The following is a 21,066-nucleotide window of genomic DNA, read 5'->3' as shown; positions in this document are numbered from 1 at the left end:
GAGGCGCAAGTTGCAGACACGCTTGAGTAATTTTGCCGTCACCGGCGAGGCCGCAAGAGTCTGTTAATTCTTTCTGGGGATCAAAAAAAGAAAAAGGCAAATACTCCGATCCCTCTGAGAACGCCGAGTCTAGAGACAGAATGGGAGGACCTGGTGGAGAACACAAAAGAAACGAGGAACTTAAACAAGGAAGTCCCTAGTGAGCGCCCCAAGTGGTGTGAATGGGGCCCTTTGTGAGGGTTGCTACATTTCTGTGATGCCCTTGGCAACAATTCCATTTGCAGGTTCGGGACAGGCATTCAGTTAATCGGAGGTAACTTTTGGCAAAGGCCTGTTTTTGCGGCTTCGGAAAAAAACCAAGCGGGGATTAATTTGAATAGAAAGGATCTGCGGCTATGCCAGCAGGAAGCGGCACGGTGGTATCTAAGCAAGCACGGCAAACAAAATAAAGGTCTGTGCTGTTGCGCAAGGTTGTGCATGATTTCCTTCGACGTAGTGCCTCTTGGCTCCAGGTGTCTGTGTTAGTGGGAAAAACAGAGGTGGTTTCCACTGTACGCGAACCGCTTCCGCTTGAACAGTGGCAACAAACCCCTTTCCCCCCGCTTTCGTCACAAATCCATTCAGTTTGTCATGCCTGCGGACCACTGAATGTAGGAAAAAAGAGCAGCTTGTCGGAATCATGAAAGCAGGAATCCCAAACCATCCACAGAAAAGGCAGGGGTTTCTCGTGTACTTAGGGTCTTTATCTGGTGAACCAGATGTGTTTCCACATTCCTGCACTCCTGCTGGGTGACCTTGGGCTAGTCACAGTTCTCTCTGAACTCTCTCAGCCCCACCTGCCTCACACGGTGTCTGTTGTGGGGAGAGGAAGGGAAAGGAGCTTGTGAGCTACAGGAGAGAAAGGTGGAGTATAATTCCAAACTCCTTCTCCTCCTCCTCTTCTTCCTCCTCCTCCTCTTCTTCCTCCTCTTCCTCCTCCTCCTCCTCTTCTTCTTCCTCCTCTTCCTCCTCCTCCTCCTCCTCCTCCTCTTCTTCTTCCTCCTCCTCCTCCTCTTCTTCCTCCTCTTCTTCCTCCTCCTCCTCCTCCTCTTCTTCCTCCCCCTCCCCTCCCCTTCTCTTCCTCCCCCTCCTCCTCCTCTTCCTCCTCCTCCTCCACCTCTTCTTCCTCCCCTCCTCCTCTTCCTCCTCCTCCTCCTCCTCCTCCTCTTCTTCCTCCTCCTCCTCCTCCTCCTCTTCTTCCTCCCCCTCCCCTTCTCTTCCTCCCCCTCCTCTAGTCACAGTTCTTTCTGAGTTCCCTCCTCCTCCTCCTCTTCTTCCTCCTCCTCCTCCTCTTCTTTCTCCTCCTCCTCTTCCTTCTTCCTCCTCCTCCTCTTCTTCCTCCTCCTCCTCTTCTTCCTCCTCTTCTTCCTCCTCCTCCTCCTCTTCCTCCCCCTCGTGCTCGGGATTGGCTCAAGGGAGCTTATTTTTTTATTCAAAAAGTTTAGCCACCACCCCTTTATATCATTACACCCAAGGTATCTTACAGTATCAACAATGATATGCTAAAATAGAAGAAGAGGAGGAGGAAGAGGAGGAGGAGGAGGAGGAGGAAGAGGAGGAGGAAGAAGAGGAGGAGGAGGAGGAGGAGGAAGAGGAGGAGGGGAGGAAGAAGAGGTGGAGGAGGGGGGGGGGGAAGAGTAGGAGGAAGAGCAGGGAGGAAGAGAAAGGGGAGGAGGGAGGAAGAAGAGGGAGGAGGAGGAGGGAGGAGAAGAAGGAGGAAGAAGGGAGGAGGAGGAAGAAGAGGGAGGAGGGGAGGAAGAAGAGGGGGAGGAGGAGGAGGAAGAGGAGGAGGAGGAGGAAGAAGAGGAGGAGGAGGAGGAGGGCACAGAAGAACTGTGACTAGAGGAGGAGGAGGAAGAGAAGGGAGGGGAGGAAGAAGAGGGGGGAGGAGGAGGGGAGGAGGAGGAGGAAGAAGAGGAGGGGGAGGAGGAAAGAGGGAGGGAGAAGAAGCAGGAGTGAGGAGGAAGAAAGAGGAGGAGGAGGAGGAGAAAGAGAGGGGAGAAGAGTGAAGAGGAAGAAGGAGTTTGGGAATTGTACTCCACCTTTCTCTCCTGTAGCTCTAAGCTCCTTTCCCTTCCCTCTCCCCACAACAGACACCGTGTGAGGCAGGTGGGTCTGAGAGGAGTTCAGAGAGAACTGTGACTAGCTCCAAGGTCACCCAGCAGCAGGAGTGCAGGAATGTGGGAAACACATCTGGTTCATAGATACAAAGACCCTAAGTACACGAGAAACCCCTGCCTTTTCTGTGGATGGTTTGGGATTCACTGCTTTCATGATTCCGACTAAGCTGCTTCTTTTCCTACATTCCAGTGGTCCGCAGGCATGGACAAACTAGATAGTTTGTGACAGAAAGCAGGGGGGAAGGGGTTTTGTTGCCACTGTTCAAGCGGGAAGCAGTTCGCGGCCAGCAATGGGGGAAACCACCTGTTTTCCCACTAGCTCCTGAACACAGACAATTCGGAGCCAAGAGGCACTACGTCAGAAGGAAATCATGCACAACCTTTTTAACAGCACAGACCTTTATTTTGTTTGCCGTGCTTGCTTAGATACCACCGTGCCGCTTCCTGCTGGCATAGCCATGAATCGCTTTCTGTTCAAATTAATCCCCGCTTGGTTTTTTTTCAGAAGCCGCAAAACAGTGGGCCTTTGCCAAAAGGATTACCTCCGATTAGCAGAATGCCTGTCCCGAACCTGGAAATGGATCTTTGTTGCCAAAGGCATCACACAGAAATGTAGCAATCCCTCACAAAGGGCCCCATTCACACCAACTTGGGGCGCTCTACTGGGGACTTCCTTTGTTTAAGTTCCCTCGTTTCTTTGTGTTCTCCACCTGAGGTCCTCCCCATTCTGTCTCTATAGACTCTCATGCGTTCTCAGAGGGATCGGAGTATTTGCTCTTTTTCTTTTTTGATCCCTTCTCAGAAAAGTTAATTAACAGACTCCTTGTGACCTCATGATGACAGCAAAATTACTCAAGCGTGTCTGCAATCCTATGCGCCTCGTCTGTCGCCAGAAGAAAGGGCAGGCTTCTCTCCATACCTTCGTCGGAGGAGATGGACCAAGAGTTCCCATAAGGGTAGCGAGAAAGAAAGAAGAGGAGAAAGAGAGAAGAAGGGAGAGAAGAAGAAGGAGAAGAAGAAGGAGAAAGAAGAAGAAGAAGAGAAAGAAGAAGAAGAAGAAGAAGAAGAAGAAAGAAGAAGAAGAAGAAGAAGAAGAAGAAGAAGAGCGATGAGGGAGTAGTAGTTTGGATTTATAACCCCACCTTTCTTTTCCTGTAAGGAGACTCAAGGAGGAGGGAGGAGGAGAGAGGGAGGAGGAGTTTGGATTTGCTCTTACCTTTCTCTCCTATCAGGAGACCTCAAGGTGACTTACAAGCTCCTTTCCTTCCTCTTCCCTGTGCTGGAGCCTGTTCCCAGAGGCAGGTGGGGCTGTGAGAGAGTTCAGAGAGGAACTGGCAGCTAGCACCCAAGGCCACCCAGCAGGGTGTAGGAGTGCTTGGAACACATCTGGTTCACCTGAATGGCCTCTGCACCCTCAGGTGGAGAGTGGGAATCAAACCTGGTTCTCCAGATTAGGAATTCACCTGCTCTCAGCCACATTAATACCCCACGCTGGCTCAGAGGGACACTGCTGTCATTTTCTCTTCCCACTGTGGATCCCCACAGCGGCACTGGAGGGAAGAGTAGTTTCAGCCCCTCTCCATTACTACTTTTTTACAATAGAGTAGGGCGCTCACTTTTGCAGCTGAGATATTCCCGCCAGTTGGCCAACTTCATCCATCCCTTGCTGAAGAACCAGAGAAGACTTCAGCATGCGAAAGTGGAAGTCATGCACGGCAAGAATACTGTCTCCCAGCACAGGGACCCCGGTGTTTGGGACAGGAGGTCCATGTTGGCTACCTGATAGACAAGACTTCGTTTTGGCACAGGTTGGAAATGGACACTCCCGAAGAACACAAAACTGGCGTCCCGAAGTCTTGACATTAAGATTTGCTTGGCCGGGGCGTGTCCATGCTAAAGCGTCCTCTATAAACCTATTCGCTCAGCTGTCTGAGATAAATAGCCAGGTCAAGAGCGGAAGAGAGCCAGGAAAAGATCCCGAACGCCCGGATTTTCGTGTTTACTGGCCGCTCGAAAAGGCAGCGAAGCTGCTGTTACTTTACTTCAGAGAGGAGTTGGGGATGCGACTTTTTTCAAGGCTGGTAAGCGTGATACGCCACTTGAAGGATCTGCTCCAGAGCCAGTAAACCCGCTGACGGGCCGTGGAACGCCATACACCTGATCCGCGAGCATTCTGGATTTGAAAAGAAATCAGGCAAAATATGTCACTGAGAAATCAAAGCACAGGCAGGTCTGATTTCACAAAGTTCAACGTTTGATGCTGCTGCTATGGCAGTTAACAGGCAAGAACGGGAGGCGGCTACACCTTCAAAACAATGTTGAAACAAGAGGTCCCAAACAAACTACTTAGCCAACCCTTCCAACATTATGGGGAAGGGTTATAATGACAGAAATACTTCTGGAAAAGGGTCCGCTAGCCTACTCTATGTCCCTATTTATTTAGGCAGTTCGTTTGTTCGGGTTCTGAGATCTCTTCCATGGCTTATGTTTCATTGGTTGAAAAGCCCAGAGGCCGGAATGTAGTTCCAGGGAGTGAAAGTCAGATTTGGTGTACAAAATTCGTCCCCGGGCAATCCAGAACTTCTCTTTTAAGCGACTGGCTGAAGCTCCCACGGTGCTTTAATGTTCATGCGCAGGAGTGTATCTCCACCTCCACTGGAGACGATCGCGCATGTCCACCCGAGATTTAAGCTTTCTTGGTGGGAGTGGGAGTCTGAATCAGCGGCAATGAGCGAGCAGCCCTGTCCTCACAAAAAGCGGGGAGGGGGTTACAAGGGAAGAGGCAAGAGTGTCTGCCTCTGTCTTTATAGGGAGCATGTGAGATGCTTTGAAGCATAGATCCATAGAATCATGCAATTGCAAAGAGACCCCAAAGGGACCCATCCAGTCCAACCCCTCCTGATTGTAAACTTTTTCATTATTGTGTGCGAAAAACTCCTTGACCTGCCGTTTTTTAACGTACGTGGAAGTTTTAGCAGGGCCAGTTGGTTAATTATCTAGAACCTGGCTAGTATTTATATTTATATTGAGATTACATTGCGTGCTGTTCTAACTTATGTTTATATATATTACTCCAATGGGAAGATGAAAACCATTTTTTCCAAAACTTGTTTGGTTACTGTTTGTAAAATTCATAAATTTATTTTGGATTACTTAAAAGTAAAGTGCTACTCCAGTGGGAGAACTAATTTTTTGAAGTCTTTATTGTAGCCTGTTTGGGTACAAGTTTTCTTCATTTTCACTCTGTCTTTATAGGAGCATGTGAGATGCTTGGCCCTTGTAGATCCATAGAATCACACAGGTTGCAAAGAGAGACCCCCAAAGGGCCATCCAGTCCAACCCCCGCCAATGCAGGAACACACCATCAAAGCACTCCTGACAGAAGGCCATCCACCGTGTCTTTAGAAACCTCCAAAGGGAGGGAGACTCCACCACTCTCCTCAGGAAGTGCATCCCACTGTCAAATAGCCCCTGACTGTCAGGAAGTTTTTTCCTAATGTTTGGGTGGAATCTCTTTTCCTGCACCTTTGAACCCATGAGGACTCCTGGTCCTAGTCTCTGAAGGCAGCAGAAAACAAGCTTGCTCCCTCTTCGACATGGCATCCCTTCAACATGGCCCTCTCTTCTCTCCTACAATACTAGAACCAGGAGGCATTCATTGAAAAATGCTGGGGGGGGAAGAATTAGGACTAATAAAAGGAAACACTTCTTCACACAACGTGTATTGGTGCTTGGAATAATATACCACAGGAGGTGGTGATGGCCACTAACCTGGATAGCTTTAAAAGGGGCTTGGACAGGATTTATGGAGGAGAAGTCGATTTATGGCTACCAATCTTGGTCCCTCCTTTGATCCTGAGATTGCAAATGCCTTAACAGACCAGGGTGATGTCGAGAACCAGCAGCAGCAGAAGACCCATTGGCTTTCTACATCCTGCATGTAGTCTCCTTAAAGGCACCTGGTGGGCCCTCACTGCGCAGTAGCAGAGAGCTGGACTAGATGGACTCTGGTCTGATCCAGCTGGGGCTTGTTCTTATGTTCTTATTTAAACATGGCTGTCATGTCCCCCCTTAACCATCGCATCCCCCAGACTAAACATCCCCAGCTCCCAAGCCCTCTTCTAAGTAGGAGTATGGACTCCAGGCCTTATACTCCTCTTTGGTTGCTCCCTCCTCTGGACCCATTCCAGCTTTCATCCAACATCCCTTCTCTCCCAACTTCAGCTCCCATTGTATATTTTATTGTTCACATTTTGACTAAACACGCAGATCTTAAACTTGATCCCCAAACGCCTTGTGACTCACTCTATTCCCCCTACCTGGTACAACACACTTAACAGCTCCTCAATCCCCCCCTTATCTTTTCCTACTTTTAGTCAGAGACTAATGGGATTACAGGCTTCCTTCCAATAATACAGCTCAATCCATGCCAGGAACAGGGTGGGGGAAAAAAAAAAGGCAGCCGAGAAACCCACCAGATTACACGGCCCCTGGGAACTCCATCCAACTATTAACTGGAAGTCACTGTTATTACCTAACCTAATCAAAGCAGAAGCAGCTGTTAATCTTGGTGGCTCCCTATTGTAGTTAACACACCAGTCAAGCTGGATGAACCATCTTTGTGCTTGACTCCTCTGCAGACAATAATTCTGACTCTTCTGATCAGTTGAGAGGAAGGGGCGGGTAGATGGGGAGCAGCTGACTCACGCAGGTTCACCGGCCGGGGCAGCGGATGAACCCTTCGTCCGAGGCGGCACCTGGAGATGACCTTCCATGACAGCACCTTCCCGCGACGTGTGCCTTGGAAATGTGGTTGGCCTCCCAAGGTGCCGCTTTTTTTTCTGGACTTGAGATCTGGTGGTTCTTGCTCCAGAAGACTGGACATAGCTACCCTCTGGATCCTGACAAACCGCTATCTGATTCGATGAAGGGACCTTTGGCTCTCAGAAGTTTGTACATTTTGTTGATCTCTAAGGGTGCTTCACATTAAGCTTAAATCTCATTGGGGCGCTACTAACCAGGGGACATATGGGGAGTCAAATGTCCTCAGGCAAGGAGCCATTTTAACCACGTGGGGGGGGGGTGCAGAAAATGCCCCCCATACCCTCCCTCCTCCCAGTCCCATACACTGACTAAAGCTGCCTGGTGCAAACCCCCAGTAGCTATTTGGTTGTGGTGGGGAAGGGGGTCACCATAACGTGGGAGGTGGGGGGCAGAAACTCAGATTTTGCACGGGCTACATTTTTTTTTTTTTTTCTCTATGATATCGCCTCTTGGCTGTCCTCTATTGCATCGAGACTCACATGGAAGATACAGGGACCTGGAAAAAGGTGGCTAACTTCCCCATTTCCTTTGGATAGTCTTGCATCGATTCCTTTAAAGAGGAGTTTGCAAACCCAAACGCTTAAAAATCGGTTGGCTAAAAGGCTTCCTGACTACAGTTAGATTCCTTGCAGCAGTAGGCGTAGGAGCAGCAGTGACGTAGGGAGGTTAAGAGCTTCGTGGTATCTAATCTGGAGGAACTTGGGTTTGATTCTCGGGCTTCTGTCAGCCTGAGCTGTGGAGGCTTATCTGGGGAATTCAGGATTAGCCTGGGCACTCCCACACACGCCAGCTGGGTGTGACCTTGGGCCAGTCACAGCTTCGAGGAGCTCTCGGCCCCCCACCCACCTCACAGCCAATTGTTTGTTGTGTGAGGGGAAGGGCAAGGAGATTAAAGCCCTTGAGTCTCCAGCAGGAGAGAGAAAGAGGGATATAAATCCAAACCCTCCTCCTCCTCCTTCCTTCTGAAATTACAGGTGGGGCTCTAAGCTTCGGTCCCCTGTGAAGCAAGATCCAAAACACAGAAACCAGGGAAATCGAATCCTATGAAGAATAATCACCTCTCACACACTCCACAGAGTTTGCTGAACATGCCAACATTTCCAAGCCAGAGTAGAGGACAACATGTGCCAAGTCAATATATACAAGAGGCAAAATAAAAGCTTCCGGCAATATTTAGAGGTGTATCACGTGTATAAGGCAGTAAAGAGATCAGTGAGAAAAATAAGAACGATAGATTTCATTTGACGCTGCAAATAATGGCATGTTATTAATGCAGATACATACATACCGTCTTCTCTCCCTGACAGCTTCATTTCTTTCCTCACTGGTGACCTCCCATAAAGTGAATCTTTTTTGACAGATGGAAAAAACTAATACAAATATTTTTTTTTTTGGAGAACTGGACGGATTTTTTAATTCCTTCTTGGAAACGCATACATCCTAGCTGTTGGGTGTTCTTTTGGGGAACAGCGACAGAGAAGAGACTGAACCATTTCACCTTATTAAGCGTATCCCTGCCTTCGCAGATTGAGTCATGAGGTACAGTCAAGTTTTCTTGGTCTCAGAGCAGTGAAAAGAACCTTGGATGGAAATTTTTTAAGACCACGGTCTTGTAGGTAAAATACTCTTAACTCTTGTCTTGAGAAGCTCTGTTCGTTTCTCCACTACAAAGGTGAGGGAAGGTGGAATGGAGGCTCCATCCTACCAGCAGGCACTCCAGAGGTCCTTAACAATACAGAGAGGAAATTCCCTCACACTTGCTTCCGGCTTCCAATGTTCTCCCCTCCGGGCCTTTTATTGCGTGGTAGATTTAACAATCCTTGAAGTAGGCGAAAGCTGGTCTGCTCTTGTGGTGAACAAACAAATTGAAACATTATGGCACATCAACTCCTTTGCTGCCCTAAATCTGCTAATAGCAGATCAAAAAAATATTCCAATATTCTTTCTAGGATACCTAGTGTAATGGGAGGAATCAGGTAGACTTCCCTTTCCTTCTAGACAATTCGACAATGAAACTTGTGGCGGGTGGAACCGCGATTTTTTTACTGGAGGTGATGCACAATCAATAATTTATATTCTATCTTAAACCTTTGTATTTGTGTACCTTTTATCTCAGGTTTTTTTATTGTGTTATGATTATTGTTATGCCAAATAAAGGCTTATTATTGTTATTACAGAGGAAATTTTGCTCAGAGGATCCAGTCTAATCAGAGTCCAAGTCTCTAAATTTCCAGTAGGAATTTATTGCCAATCTTGTTGGATCTCCGAAACTATGCAGGGCTTGGCCTAGTTAGTACCTTCATAGGGATGAGGAGACCACCAAGGTAGACCATGGTAGCTATGCAGAGGGAAATGGTGGCATACCACCTCTGAGTATCTTTTGCCTTTTAAAAACTATAGGGTTGCCATTAAATCAGCTGTGACTCGATAGTTCCTTCCATCACCATGCCTAGCATTCATCAGAGCTCTCATTCAGTGAGAGTGGTGGTTAAGAGCAGGTGGATTCTAATCTGGAGAACCCGGTTTGATTCCCCACTCCTCCAGCTGAGTGGCGGAGGCTTATCTAGTGAACCAGATGTGTTTCCGCACTCCTACATTCCTGCTGGATGATCTTGGGTAGTCACAGTTCTTTGGGACTCTCTCAGCCCCAACTACCTCACAAGGTGTCTGTTGTGGGCAGAGGAAGGGAAAGGAGCTTGTCAGCCTCCTCGCAGGAGAGAAAGGTGGGGTATAAATCCAAAATTCTTCTTCTACTAGAATTGGAGAGAGTTCAGAACTTCTGGAAAAGCAAACAGGGCATTTGGGATCTTAGGCAGTCCCACTCCCACTATGCAATGGTTTCAAGACAGACAGAGAAGGTGGGGGATTTTTCTTACTGTTCGCCCTGCCCCGAGGAGACGATGAAACCCCAGATTTCTCCTCCGGGCCTTTAAAAAAAATGGCACGCGTCCCAAAACAGAATCCAACCTAGCATTAAGGTGTTGGCTTTTGGCCATCAGGAACAAAAGTCCCATTGAGTGCATGGCTGAGATGTGGGTATCACATGCTTATATAAGTGAAATATCCTGCATAAATAAAACTGCCTTCTCTGGCATGCTATTTGGGGAATTGGGGGGCTGTTACTAGAGTCCTTGGGGAACATTCAGCAATAATGTCACCTAAACCGGTGGGTGGGACTGTGCCTAAAGGTTCAAAAATCACTCTAACCCCGTGGTGGTGAACCTTTGGCACTCCAGATGTTACGGACTACAATTCCCATCAGCCCTTGCAATTGGCCATGCTGGCAGAGGCCCCAGTGGGAATTGTAGTCCATGCTTATCTAAGGTGCCAAAGGTTGCATCCCTACCTATCTTAACCTACACAGCACTGTCTCCGCAGTACAAGACAGAATGGAATTGAGTATGTTTACAAAGGCAAAGTCACGCTAGATGGGGGATCTCCCAACTGGTGCTGAGTCAGAGTAAGGACTCTGAGTCAGAGTAAGGACTTTATCTTCAGCCCAATGTGGCTGAGCGTAAGTCGAGGAAGTCATTTTAGGTCTGGCTCCTCCTCCCGTGGCAGCCATTTTGTGGCTTCACCCCCACACCATGACCAAATTCCAAAGGTGTCCGCAGGCTCAAAAAGCTAGGCAAATTGCCTCCTTCTCCAGCAGTGGCGTGGTGGTTAAGAGCTAGTGCACTCTGGAGAACGGGGTTTGATTCCCCACTCTGCCACTTAGCCGTGGAGGCTTCTCTGATGAACCAGATTAGCTTGAGCGCTCCAACACATGCCAGCTGGGTAACTTTGGGCTAGTCACCGTTCTTTGGCGCTCTCTCATCCCCACCCACCCCACAGGGTGTTTGTGGGAGGGGGGGGGGAAGGAGCTTGTAAGCCACCTTGAGTCTCCTTACATGAGAGAAAGGGGGGATATAAATCCAAACTCTTCTTCTCTTCTTCTCCCAGCCTAGGGTGACCGCACAGATTTTGGCTCAGGTGTCAAACAGGGTGGAGATGGGTGGATTTTTCCTTTGTGACGGCAAACCTCAGCTGAGTTGTCCGGCCAGCAGCCGAGCAGTCAAGCATATTAACACCCAATAAACACGAAGGAACCATCCACCGAGTTCGAGACATTTCAGTCCTTCAGTTTCTTTCTTTCTTTCTTTCTTTCTTTCTTTCTTTCTTTCTTTCTTTCTTTCTTTCTTTCTTTCTTTCTTTCTTTCTTTCTTTCTTTCTTTCTTTCTTTCTTTCTTTCTTTCCATCCCCAAGGCAGACTTTCCCCTCAGACGTATATCCCTACTGCTTGGAGGCTCGAGGATTATTCTTGGCAAGGATCCTAGACCAGCCGTGTTCTAAATAAAACCAAACCAACACCGTCACCGCAGCCGCACAAAACTAATTATCCGGCTTCTGTGCCAAGAAAGACGGGGGGTGGGGGGGTGGGAGGGGGGGAACTCAGCCCAAAAGAAACGAGGCCGAGCCAATCGTGTATATTCGGCAATGCTTATTTTACAAAGAACTACCAATGAGGCACATTATGTTCAGGGCTTATTTCTGTTTGGGCGGGCTTTGGAGCTCCCCTGCCCCCTACCAAGGGGTAAGTAGCTCAGGAGCCGGGAAGACACATGGGCAAGGGGCGTTGGGGGTATATTTAGGTTCTGTATTGAGAGATGATGAAAATTGACATCGTTGGGGAGATACAGACAGGGATGCGGGGGCGGAACACGCTGCCCCAGGACCCCACAGAGCTGAGGCCCCCCCCCCCCATGGATTGTTTCATAATGCATGAGCCGAGGTATTCATTACAGTTCATTTATACACGGGGTCTTCAACCTACGGCTCTCCAGATGTTCATGGACTACAAATCCCATCGGCCCCTGCCAGCACGGCCAACTGGGGCTGATGGGGATTGTAGTGCACGAACATCTGGAGAGCCGCAGGTTGCAGACCCCTGATTTACACCCTGCCTTTCTCCCCAACAGGCAGCCAAAGTGATCCTCGGTGAAGTAGACCAGGCTGGTGGAGCGTGACCGGCACAAGGTCACCCGGCGAGATTCTACGGCCCAAGTGGGAATTCGAACCCAGGTCTCCCAGATACCAGTCCAACACTCTCAACTGCTACACCACACTGGTTCTAGGGGGCAAACATGTTTGCTTTTCATCTCTGATTTTCAGGGTAGTAGCTCACAGGGTAGTATTCCTGGGGTTAGGGGAGTGGCGCCCCCGCCATCTGGAAATCTGCATTAAAAATTTTTTCACCCTCCCAGCATGGAGGAGTGGTTAAGAGCAGGTGCAGGTGAACTGATGGATCTAACTATCCTGAGGAATGTGTCGCCCAAAGTACGTAGCCTCTGAATTTGGCAACTTGCATGTAAGATAAGATTCAAAATTATCAGAGCAATTGCTGAATGATTCCCAAAGGAATGGTTCCCAAATCCAACAGGAACCGCAACACTGCAAGACATCATACAAACCTAGGTGAAGACATGGCAGCTAACTTTAAACTTGGCATCTTTTCCCATATATGTTTTGCCTGGATTTGGGTACCAAACTATGGCAATCCCCACCCACCCCCAAGCCAAGTTAGTGTGAACTCTCTATCAGCACTCGTCCTAGAATTTAGGGCCCGATGCATCTCGGGTCCCCTGGCACTTAAAACTCCAACTCCGTTTAAATTAACAAACTGCTACATTAGAGAATGATAATTTTAGTGTTCTGCCAATTCAAAATAGGAAGCCTCGAGTTAGGCAGGATTTGAAGTGCCATGGAACAAAGCAAACCCCCATGCAAAAAACCCTTCCCTTCCAACAATCCAAGTTTCAACCCCAGCACAAAGGAAACTTTTAGCCATGCATAAACTTTCACCAAAGTCACAGCAGGTGACATTGATGCAATAATATATACAAGATTATGGACATTGTTGGTTTAACAAATACATGATTATGGACTTGAGAGAAGGTTGTCTTGTAATAAATTGTGTTGCATGAATTGGTTTGAAAAGTGGAGATATATAGATTAGATAGACAGACAGACAGACAGACAAGACAGACAGACAGACAGACAGATAGATATTTTATTAGGCTTTTATACATCCATCGAAGAACTTTAGATAGATAGATATAGATAGATAGATAGATAGATAGATAGATAGATAGATAGATAGATAGATAGATAGATAGATAGATAGATAGATAGATAGATAGATAGATAGATAGATAGATAGATAGATAGATGTGTGTGTGTGTTATGGAGATATAATAGTTTGATAAGTCTAATACCCAACAATTTGGCATACTTTTCAAGTAACTAATAGGTAAAATAAACAGGGCAGGCATTTAATTCTTTTCTTTCTCAACATGGCCCCATCTAGCACTGTTTTTGCACCCTCCTAGTGGATAACGTGGCGATTTTTTTTCCAAAAAAGAAACCCGACGTTTGGATGTTGCCGGACGACAACAACTTGCATTGCTTTGTTTAGGAATCCCACTCTGTTCCGGCATTTTCAGCTAAAACAGGGTGACCAACTCTGGTCCTCCAGATGTTCATGGACTCCCCGATCCCCATCAGCCCCTTCAAGCGTGGCCAATTGGGGCTGATGGGAATCGTGATCCATGAACATCTGAGCTATCCTGAAGACACCTGATGGAGCTAAGGATCTCCATTAACGGTAACTAGGGAAGACGGAGACCTTTTTTAAACTGGAAATGCGGGAGGAGTCATCCTGGGATTTAAAAAATGCACAGCACTAAGAAACCGGTTAATTTAGAAGCAGCTCAGGTTGAGGGCCGCCTGTAATACCTTTAGCTGGAAATGCTGCAGATTGAATCAAAGAACCTCTACCTGCAGAGGCAGAGATACAAGGGGCTGAAGTGCGCCGCGTTGCACGAGGCGTGCGCCCACAGGGGGCAGCAAGCGTTTCCAGGTGTGTTTTTTGTATTTTTTAGTGTTTTCCAGCTTTTGGTCTGCAGGGGCACAGCTTTTAGGCTAGCAACACCACAATTTCAAGGGAGTTTCCGGGGGACTCTCCTGATGATACCACCCAGTTAGGTGAGGTTTGGGTCAGGGGATCCAAAGTTATGGACTCCCAAAGGGTGCCCCATCCCCATTGTTTCCAATGGGAGCTAATAGGGAGATGGGGGCTACATCTTTGACAGTCCATAACTTTGGACCCCTGAACCAAATGTCACCAAACCTGCTCATATTATCAGGACAGTCTCCTAAAGATGCCCTGAGAATCTTGATGCTAGCCTAAAAACTCGCCCCTGCAGACCTGAAACTGAAAAACATAAAATACCATTACCTAAACATGGGGAGGGGCAGCAAAACTCAGATTTTTGCACCGGGCTCCATTTTTCCCTAGCTATGCCTCTGTCTACCTGCCTGGTGATAAATGAAGGCCCCTTCCGCACATGCAGAATAATGCACTTTCAATGCACTTTGCAGTTGTGTGGAATAGCAAAATCCACTTGCAAACCAATGTGAAAGTGGACTGAAGTGCATTATTCTGCATGTGCGGAACGGGCCCAGGTCCCTTTCATCAATAAGTGCAACACCTCCCATGGCCACATGATACAAGAAGCTGGGCCTGCTAAAATCTATAAGCCTTTCCTGTATATTTCAAGCAGGCAAGCGTTGAGCATGCCATTAATGTCAGCCGCTTGTTTTGAACACTTAGCCCATCCTCAAAACCTGTTAGTCAAAAAACCGATTAATGCGTGTCAGAGTGGGCATCCCCTGAAAAAAAGACAAATTTATTTCAACATGAGCTTGCATGGAGTCAGAGGTCATTCCTTCCAATGCAGAGAAGGGGACAGACACCCTTTAAAGGTAAGTTTCCCCTTCCGTCATATCCGACCCTGGGGTACCCCTGCAAGCAGTGATTTCATGGGCAAGCCGTTTTTGTGGGGTAGCTTGTCATCGCTTTTCCCCGTTATTCTTTCCACCCTAGCTATGAGCTAGGTACCCATTTACAGACCCAGGAATGGATGAATGGCTGAGTTGACCATGAGCCAGCTGCCTGGATATCCTGACCCACAGGGCTCCCGAACTCCCTGACCGTGTGAGGGGCAGTGCAAGCACTTAATCACCTCGCCACACGGCTCTTGACACCCCAGGCCTTGTTAAATACCTGAAGTATGCATGTGGTCGGGGGGGTGTTGGAAAGGGCTGGTGCCAAGAAGCGATCCAGCTTCCGACTGGTATGGAACCAAAACCTAATCGATATATATTTCTATGCATCTGAGGAAGTGAGTTCTGCATCACGAAAGTCTGCACAGAAATAAATTAGGCTAAAATCTTTAAAGCTGCTATCACACTCCTCGAATTTTGCTACAGTGGACTAACACGCTGACCCCTCTGGAACTCTCTAATTCTGAGCTCCCAAAGGCACCTGGTGGAGCCACTCGCGAGTAGCAGAGAGCTGGACTAGATGGACTCTGGTCTGATCCAGCTGGCTTGTCCTTATGTCCTTTTTTAATTAAATGAGGTTTTCATTATACCCCAGCTGCAGAGATCGGATGAAATAAAGTTTTTCTTCCTTCCCTAGTTTTCAAAGCGCAAACCTCTGAAGCGCCAAAAGCCGCGCAGCGTGGGACAGTTGTGCCTGGCAACGGGTCGCTTGGTATGCTGTAAACAACATGCCGATCTAATGTAAACAGAGAGCCGGACTCTACACTGTTAGAGGCCAGCCCGGTCTTGACTGTTCTGGGTTGCGATAAACACTGTCTGCCCAGGTCCCCAGTATTTGAAAGCTTACGACAAACACTGGCCTGAAATGTAAATAGCCAGCGTCAGGACTGGAGCGGCAGCGGGCTGCAAATTTATCTAAAAATAAAAAAGAAAGCCCCAAAATGTTGTTTGACACGTTAAAGAAACCATTAGCTTGCCCCAGAGGGAATGGCTGTTAGAGCTGAGGAGTCTTTGGTGATACAATCTTATAAAAATATGCACCGAGGAAAGATAGCAAGGTCACTTAATGGTTTTTTCCTTGGGTCTGAAAAGCTGTTCTTTTCCTCTGTTGAGCTTCTGTGTTAGAGAAATCCGTTCCCCCCTCCTTGAAAACTGAAACCATACTGGTAAAGGCTAGTTGGTGGCATCTGAAATATTTCTACGCTTGCATCGAAGATACCTGAAGTGTATTTATTTCACGTGTGTAATGTATTTATGTAAAATGTTTAAGCGATGCTTCCAGAGCCGCGTACCGTGTTTTCGAAAATAAGACAGTGTCCTATATTAATTTTTGCTCCCAAAGATGCGCTATGTCTTATTTCAGGGGATGTCTTATTTTTCTGTGTTCTGTTAAGTCGGGCATGCTTCAAACAAAAACTTTGCTCGTCTTACTTTCGAGGATGCCTTCTATTTTGCACTTCAGCAAAACCTCTACTCGTCTTATTCTCAGGGGATGTCTTATGTTAGGAAACAGGGTAAGAAGCTGATTCACGATGGATCGAGCGAGGCGTGAGTCCAGAACCAAATTAAATAACAGCTGGATTTCCAGGCCGTTGAATAAGATTTCAATGCTCCCTTAGATATCAAAGGTCCAACTTCTCAACAGCGGCCAGTCAGGCTCACATACAAGACCAGCTGACTGCTCCTGATATTCGTAGAGATTCTTCTGCTGACCATTAAGTTCCCTCCTAGACGGGCCATAAATCTTTCCAGGCCCGTTCTAAAATCCGTCTAAGCCGGAGCCATCCCTATGGGTGGGAGTTCCACAAGTCACCTATCACCAGGTATGAAGGATAATTATGGCAGATGAGACACAAATATTGCTTGACTGCAATGCAATTTCAAACAAGCGCAGGGCTGGATCGGCTCAGATCCATTCTGCTATTAGAATCGGGGGGACGGGTTTGATTCCAGCTCTGCAGCTTTGAGCCGATGGAGGCCTATCTGGTGAACTAGGTGGCTTATGCGCCCCAAAACATTAAGTACTGGGTGACCTGGGGCTAGTCCGCGCGGTTCTTCCCGAGCTATCTCAGCCCCACCCACCTCTCACAGGGTGTTTGTTGTGGAAGTGAGAGGAAAAGAGATTGTAAACCCCTTTAAAGTCTCCTTAGAGGAGAGGAGGGGATATAAATCAAACTCCTCTTCTTCTTCTCAAGAAGAAGGTTTGGGCTAATTCCATCTTGATTTCTACCTCCTCCCCTTTCTTTCTTTTGGCCTTTCGATGGAAGCTTCAATGTGTGTGTGTGTTTTACACAATCTTGTAGTTTTAATGTATTTATTGTTATTAACTGCTGTTGAGTTTTAATGGGTTAAGCTTTTATGTTGTATTAATCTGCTGTTTGGAAACAGCCATGGTTGTAAACACTTCGAGCCCTTAGGGATAAGCTGACCTATAAATTTAATAAACAAACAAACAAACAAACAAATAAATAAAGATGGATTCTTACAGCATAACTTCTGTGGACGAAAGCTGTTGATAATAGAACAGACCCACGCAGACCTTAAATTTTCTCCGCCATGCCTTGAATCAGAGCACCTGCCCTGCAAAATATTATTGCTCTTTTCAGAAGACAATGTTTCATGAAATATAAGTTTGGAAAGGTTTTCAGTAAGTGGGATGGAGCTCTCGCTGAACTCCTGCTCCTCCCTTTGGGCGATGCCTTCTCCAGACCGGGCCATTAGCCGAAGTTAAATCAATTGTGAGGCCCCACTTGCAGCTAACAGCCTGTGTGGTTCCTGACCCCCTCCTCTCCGGCTTTTGTTTTTATGTTCTCCGGGAAATTCAATTAACGGTGTAATGGTCTCCTCCTCCCAGGCAGCGAAAGTGAGGCTATCAAGATCCTTTTCCGCAGCCAGCCGACAAAGCGGGAGATGTGTCTGCTGATTTTTTGACTGGCGAGTTAACAAGAGCATTCACGGGCCTCCGTTCTAGAGACTGGATGTGATCTCTGTCATAAACAGCGTGACAGTTCACGGGAATCAATCTTCGTGACCCTATTGATTGGGGCTTCGAATAAAATGAGAAGACTTGGCAGGCGGAATAAATGCTTGGAAGGGGCGAGGAGAAGGAATTCGCCCTTGTGAATTTTACTGTATTTTGCCTTTCTTGTTTTCTCCTGATGTATTTATCTATTAGGCCAGTGATGGCATACCTATGGCACGGGTGCCAGAGGTGGCACTCAGAGAAACCTCTGTGGGTACATGTCACAAACAGAGCCCCCCCCCCCCCCCCAACATCTAGGCTGGCCTGGGCCGCTGGGCTCGATTATTAGCATTAACCTAAAACCTAGTTTTGAGGAAGCAGTGTAGGTAACCCTGTTAGCTGTTAAACCCCACTGATTTTCATGCGAAGAACTAAAAACCGATCCTTACCTGGGAGTAAGCTCAGTTGCTGGCAGTGGAGCTTGCTTCTGGAAGTAAACCCTCGTGACTCACCCGTTGGAAGGAGTTTACCGCGGTTGCTTCAAAGCAAAACCATCGACTACCACCAAGCTTACTCCTGAGTAGCGACACCTCGGAGCCAACCGTTTTCTAAACGAAAACCTCAGTATTCAGGTTAAATTGCCATGTTGGCACTTTGCGATAAATCAGTGGGTTTTGGGTTTGCAATTTGGGCACTCGGTCGAAAAGGTTAAGCCATCGCTGTACTAGGCGTTGTTGGGTTCCGTCTCTCTCTCTCTCTCTCTCCGCCTTCATGCCTTAAACACGCATTTTAATAGCGCCCATTTCCAGGGAACAAATGGCTGAATGTAACAGCTCGGCATTTCAGTTGACAGACTTGGAAGATCCAGGATTAAAACCGTCCCCTATGCCTGAAGATAAGTTCCGGACAATTTTGATCTCTGATGAGTCACTGATACAGTTCAGAACTTAGATGATTTATTAATAAGTCACAGGAAAAGCCAGGAAACATGTTTTCTGTTAAGTAAGAATTTTTTTAAAGAAAACATTAACAACATTACAATGATTTTTTTTGGAATTCTGTGGAATTCTACAGCATTTTTGGCTGCTTCAAGTTGTTTATTTCTGTCCAGTTTTATGCTTTCGGCTCGTTTACATCGCTCTTGAGTTTTCTGATTTCATTGCACTGTTCAGCTTTGACAGGCACCTCGATCCAAAAGTGGCATATAAGTTTTCAGAATAAAAGAAGTGGCATATACATTTTTTCAAGATACAAAAAAATATATCAAGCACTGCAGACACTTACCAGGGTTCTGCAATCTAATCTATAGTTTGTTTGTGTGCTCACAATTACAGATTATTATTATTATAAGAAGAAAAATTTGGATTTATACCCCACCTTCCTCTCCTGTAAGGAGACTCAAAGGTGGCTTACTTAACTCCTTTCCTTTTTCTCTCCCCATAAGAAGAAGAAGAAGAGTTTGATTTATATCCCCCCTTTCTCTCCTGTAGGAGACTCAAAGGGGCTTACAATCTCCTTGCCCTTCCCTCTCACAACAAACACCCTGTGAGGTAGGTGGGAGCTCAATAAGCTGTGACTAGCCCAAGGTCACCCAGCTGGCGTGTGTGGGAGTTTACAGGCTAATCCGAATTCCCCAGATAAGCCTTCACAGCTCAGGCAGCAGAGCTGGGAATCAAACCCAGTTCCTCCAGATTAGATACACAAACACCCTGTGAGGTAGGTGGGGCTGAGAGAGCTCCGAGAAGCTGTGACTAGCCCAAGGTCACCCAGCAGGATTGTAGGAGTCGCGGGGAACACATCTGGTTCACTGGATGAGCCTCCGGCCACTCAGGTGGAGGAGTGGGGAATCAAACCCGGTTCTCCAGATTAGAATCCACCTGCTCTTAACCACGCTGCTCTTAACCACTGCACCACACGGCTCTCATCTACTAGTACTAGCTATAAATACACATATAGCGCTAGTTCAGATCAAGTCTCTGACCATTGCTCAGTCTAGCTCAGTAGGATCTCCCTTTGGCCAGTGGTGACTTTCATGGGGTCTCAGATGGACCACGTTTCTTTACCAAATTCCTCAAGTGGAGAAAAGGAGAGCGAACTGGGAACTTCTGGATGGCCAAGCCCAGGCTGCCGCGGAGCCACAACAACCTCTCTTCTCCCCACGTCATGCCCTTCCCAACAACCATGGTGACACCATCATAAGAACATAAGAACATAAGAACAAGCCAGCTGGATCAGACCAGAGTCCATCTAGTCCAGCACTCTGCTCCTCGCAGTGGCCCACCAGGTGCCTTTGGGAGCTCACATGCAGGATGTGAAAGCAATGGCCTTCTGCTGCTGCTGCTCCCGAGCACCTGGTCTGCTAAGGCATTTGCAATCTGAGATCAAGGCGGATCAAGACTGGTAGCCAATAGATCAACTTCTCCTCCACAAATCTGTCCAAGCCCTTTTTAAAGCTATCCAGGTGAGTGGCCATCACCACCCTCCTGTGGCAGCATATTCCAAACACCAATCACACGTTGTGTGAAAAAATGTTTCCTTTTATTAGTCCTAATCCCCAGCATTTTCAATGAATGCCCCTGGTTCTAGTATTGTGAGAAAGATCCCAGATCCTCAAGGTAAAACTGCCCTCCTTTCTGGCAGCTGATGGACTCGCTCTCCCACAGAGAGCCGAAGAAACCTCGCGACTAGAGCACAGTTTCTGGTATTCAGCGGATTATGAATTACTAAAGGAAAGACACGGCTACTGGATGGGGAGGAGGTACATTTATATCACTGACAGTTTATTTCCTTTCTTGTTATAATAAAGTGGTTGCTGTTGGCAGCATCGGTCTGGACGAGGAAAATAACGTGCTTAAAGTATGCGGCACTCTCTTAACTTCGCCCGGTAAAGAGGGCGATGGGCCATCCGTCCTGAGGCATCTTCCGTCAGGACAACAGTAGTTATGAGTAGCTCTACTGATAAACTATCCATGAAAGCTTTGGTCCAGAGCTGGGGATGTGGGAGGAAGCCCTTGGGAAAGGGTTGTTCCCTCAATGTACCAGCAGTATCTTCTCTGTGTGACTCTGAACATAAGACCATAAGAACTAGCCTGCTGGATCAGACCAGAGTCCATCTAGTCCAGCTCTCTGCTACTGCGGTGGCCCACCAGGTGCCTTTGGGAGCTCACGTGCAGGATGTGAAAGCAGTGGCCTTCTGTTGCTGCTGCTCCTGAGCACCTGGTCTGCTAAGGCATTTGC

At 47.4% G+C, this 21,066-nt stretch overlaps 1 protein-coding gene across 1 annotated transcript in view; it reads right to left on the bottom strand.

The window, feature by feature from the left end:
* Window positions 1-11,005: 11,005 nt before the first annotated feature.
* SCAPER (S-phase cyclin A associated protein in the ER) overlaps window positions 11,006-21,066 on the bottom strand; it is a 73,216-nt gene continuing 63,155 nt past the window's right edge. The window contains exon 20 of the mRNA XM_048519729.1: window positions 11,006-11,311. Within this exon, the coding sequence (XP_048375686.1) occupies window positions 11,006-11,311 (306 nt within the window). The remainder of the gene's footprint in view (window positions 11,312-21,066) is intronic.

The sequence above is a fragment of the Sphaerodactylus townsendi genome, linkage group LG17, assembly GCF_021028975.2.
Source record: "Sphaerodactylus townsendi isolate TG3544 linkage group LG17, MPM_Stown_v2.3, whole genome shotgun sequence".
Classification (NCBI taxonomy): Eukaryota; Metazoa; Chordata; class Lepidosauria; order Squamata; family Sphaerodactylidae; genus Sphaerodactylus; species Sphaerodactylus townsendi.
Note: the sequence above shows the minus strand (reverse complement) of the source record. Positions and strands in the feature narration are given on the sequence as shown.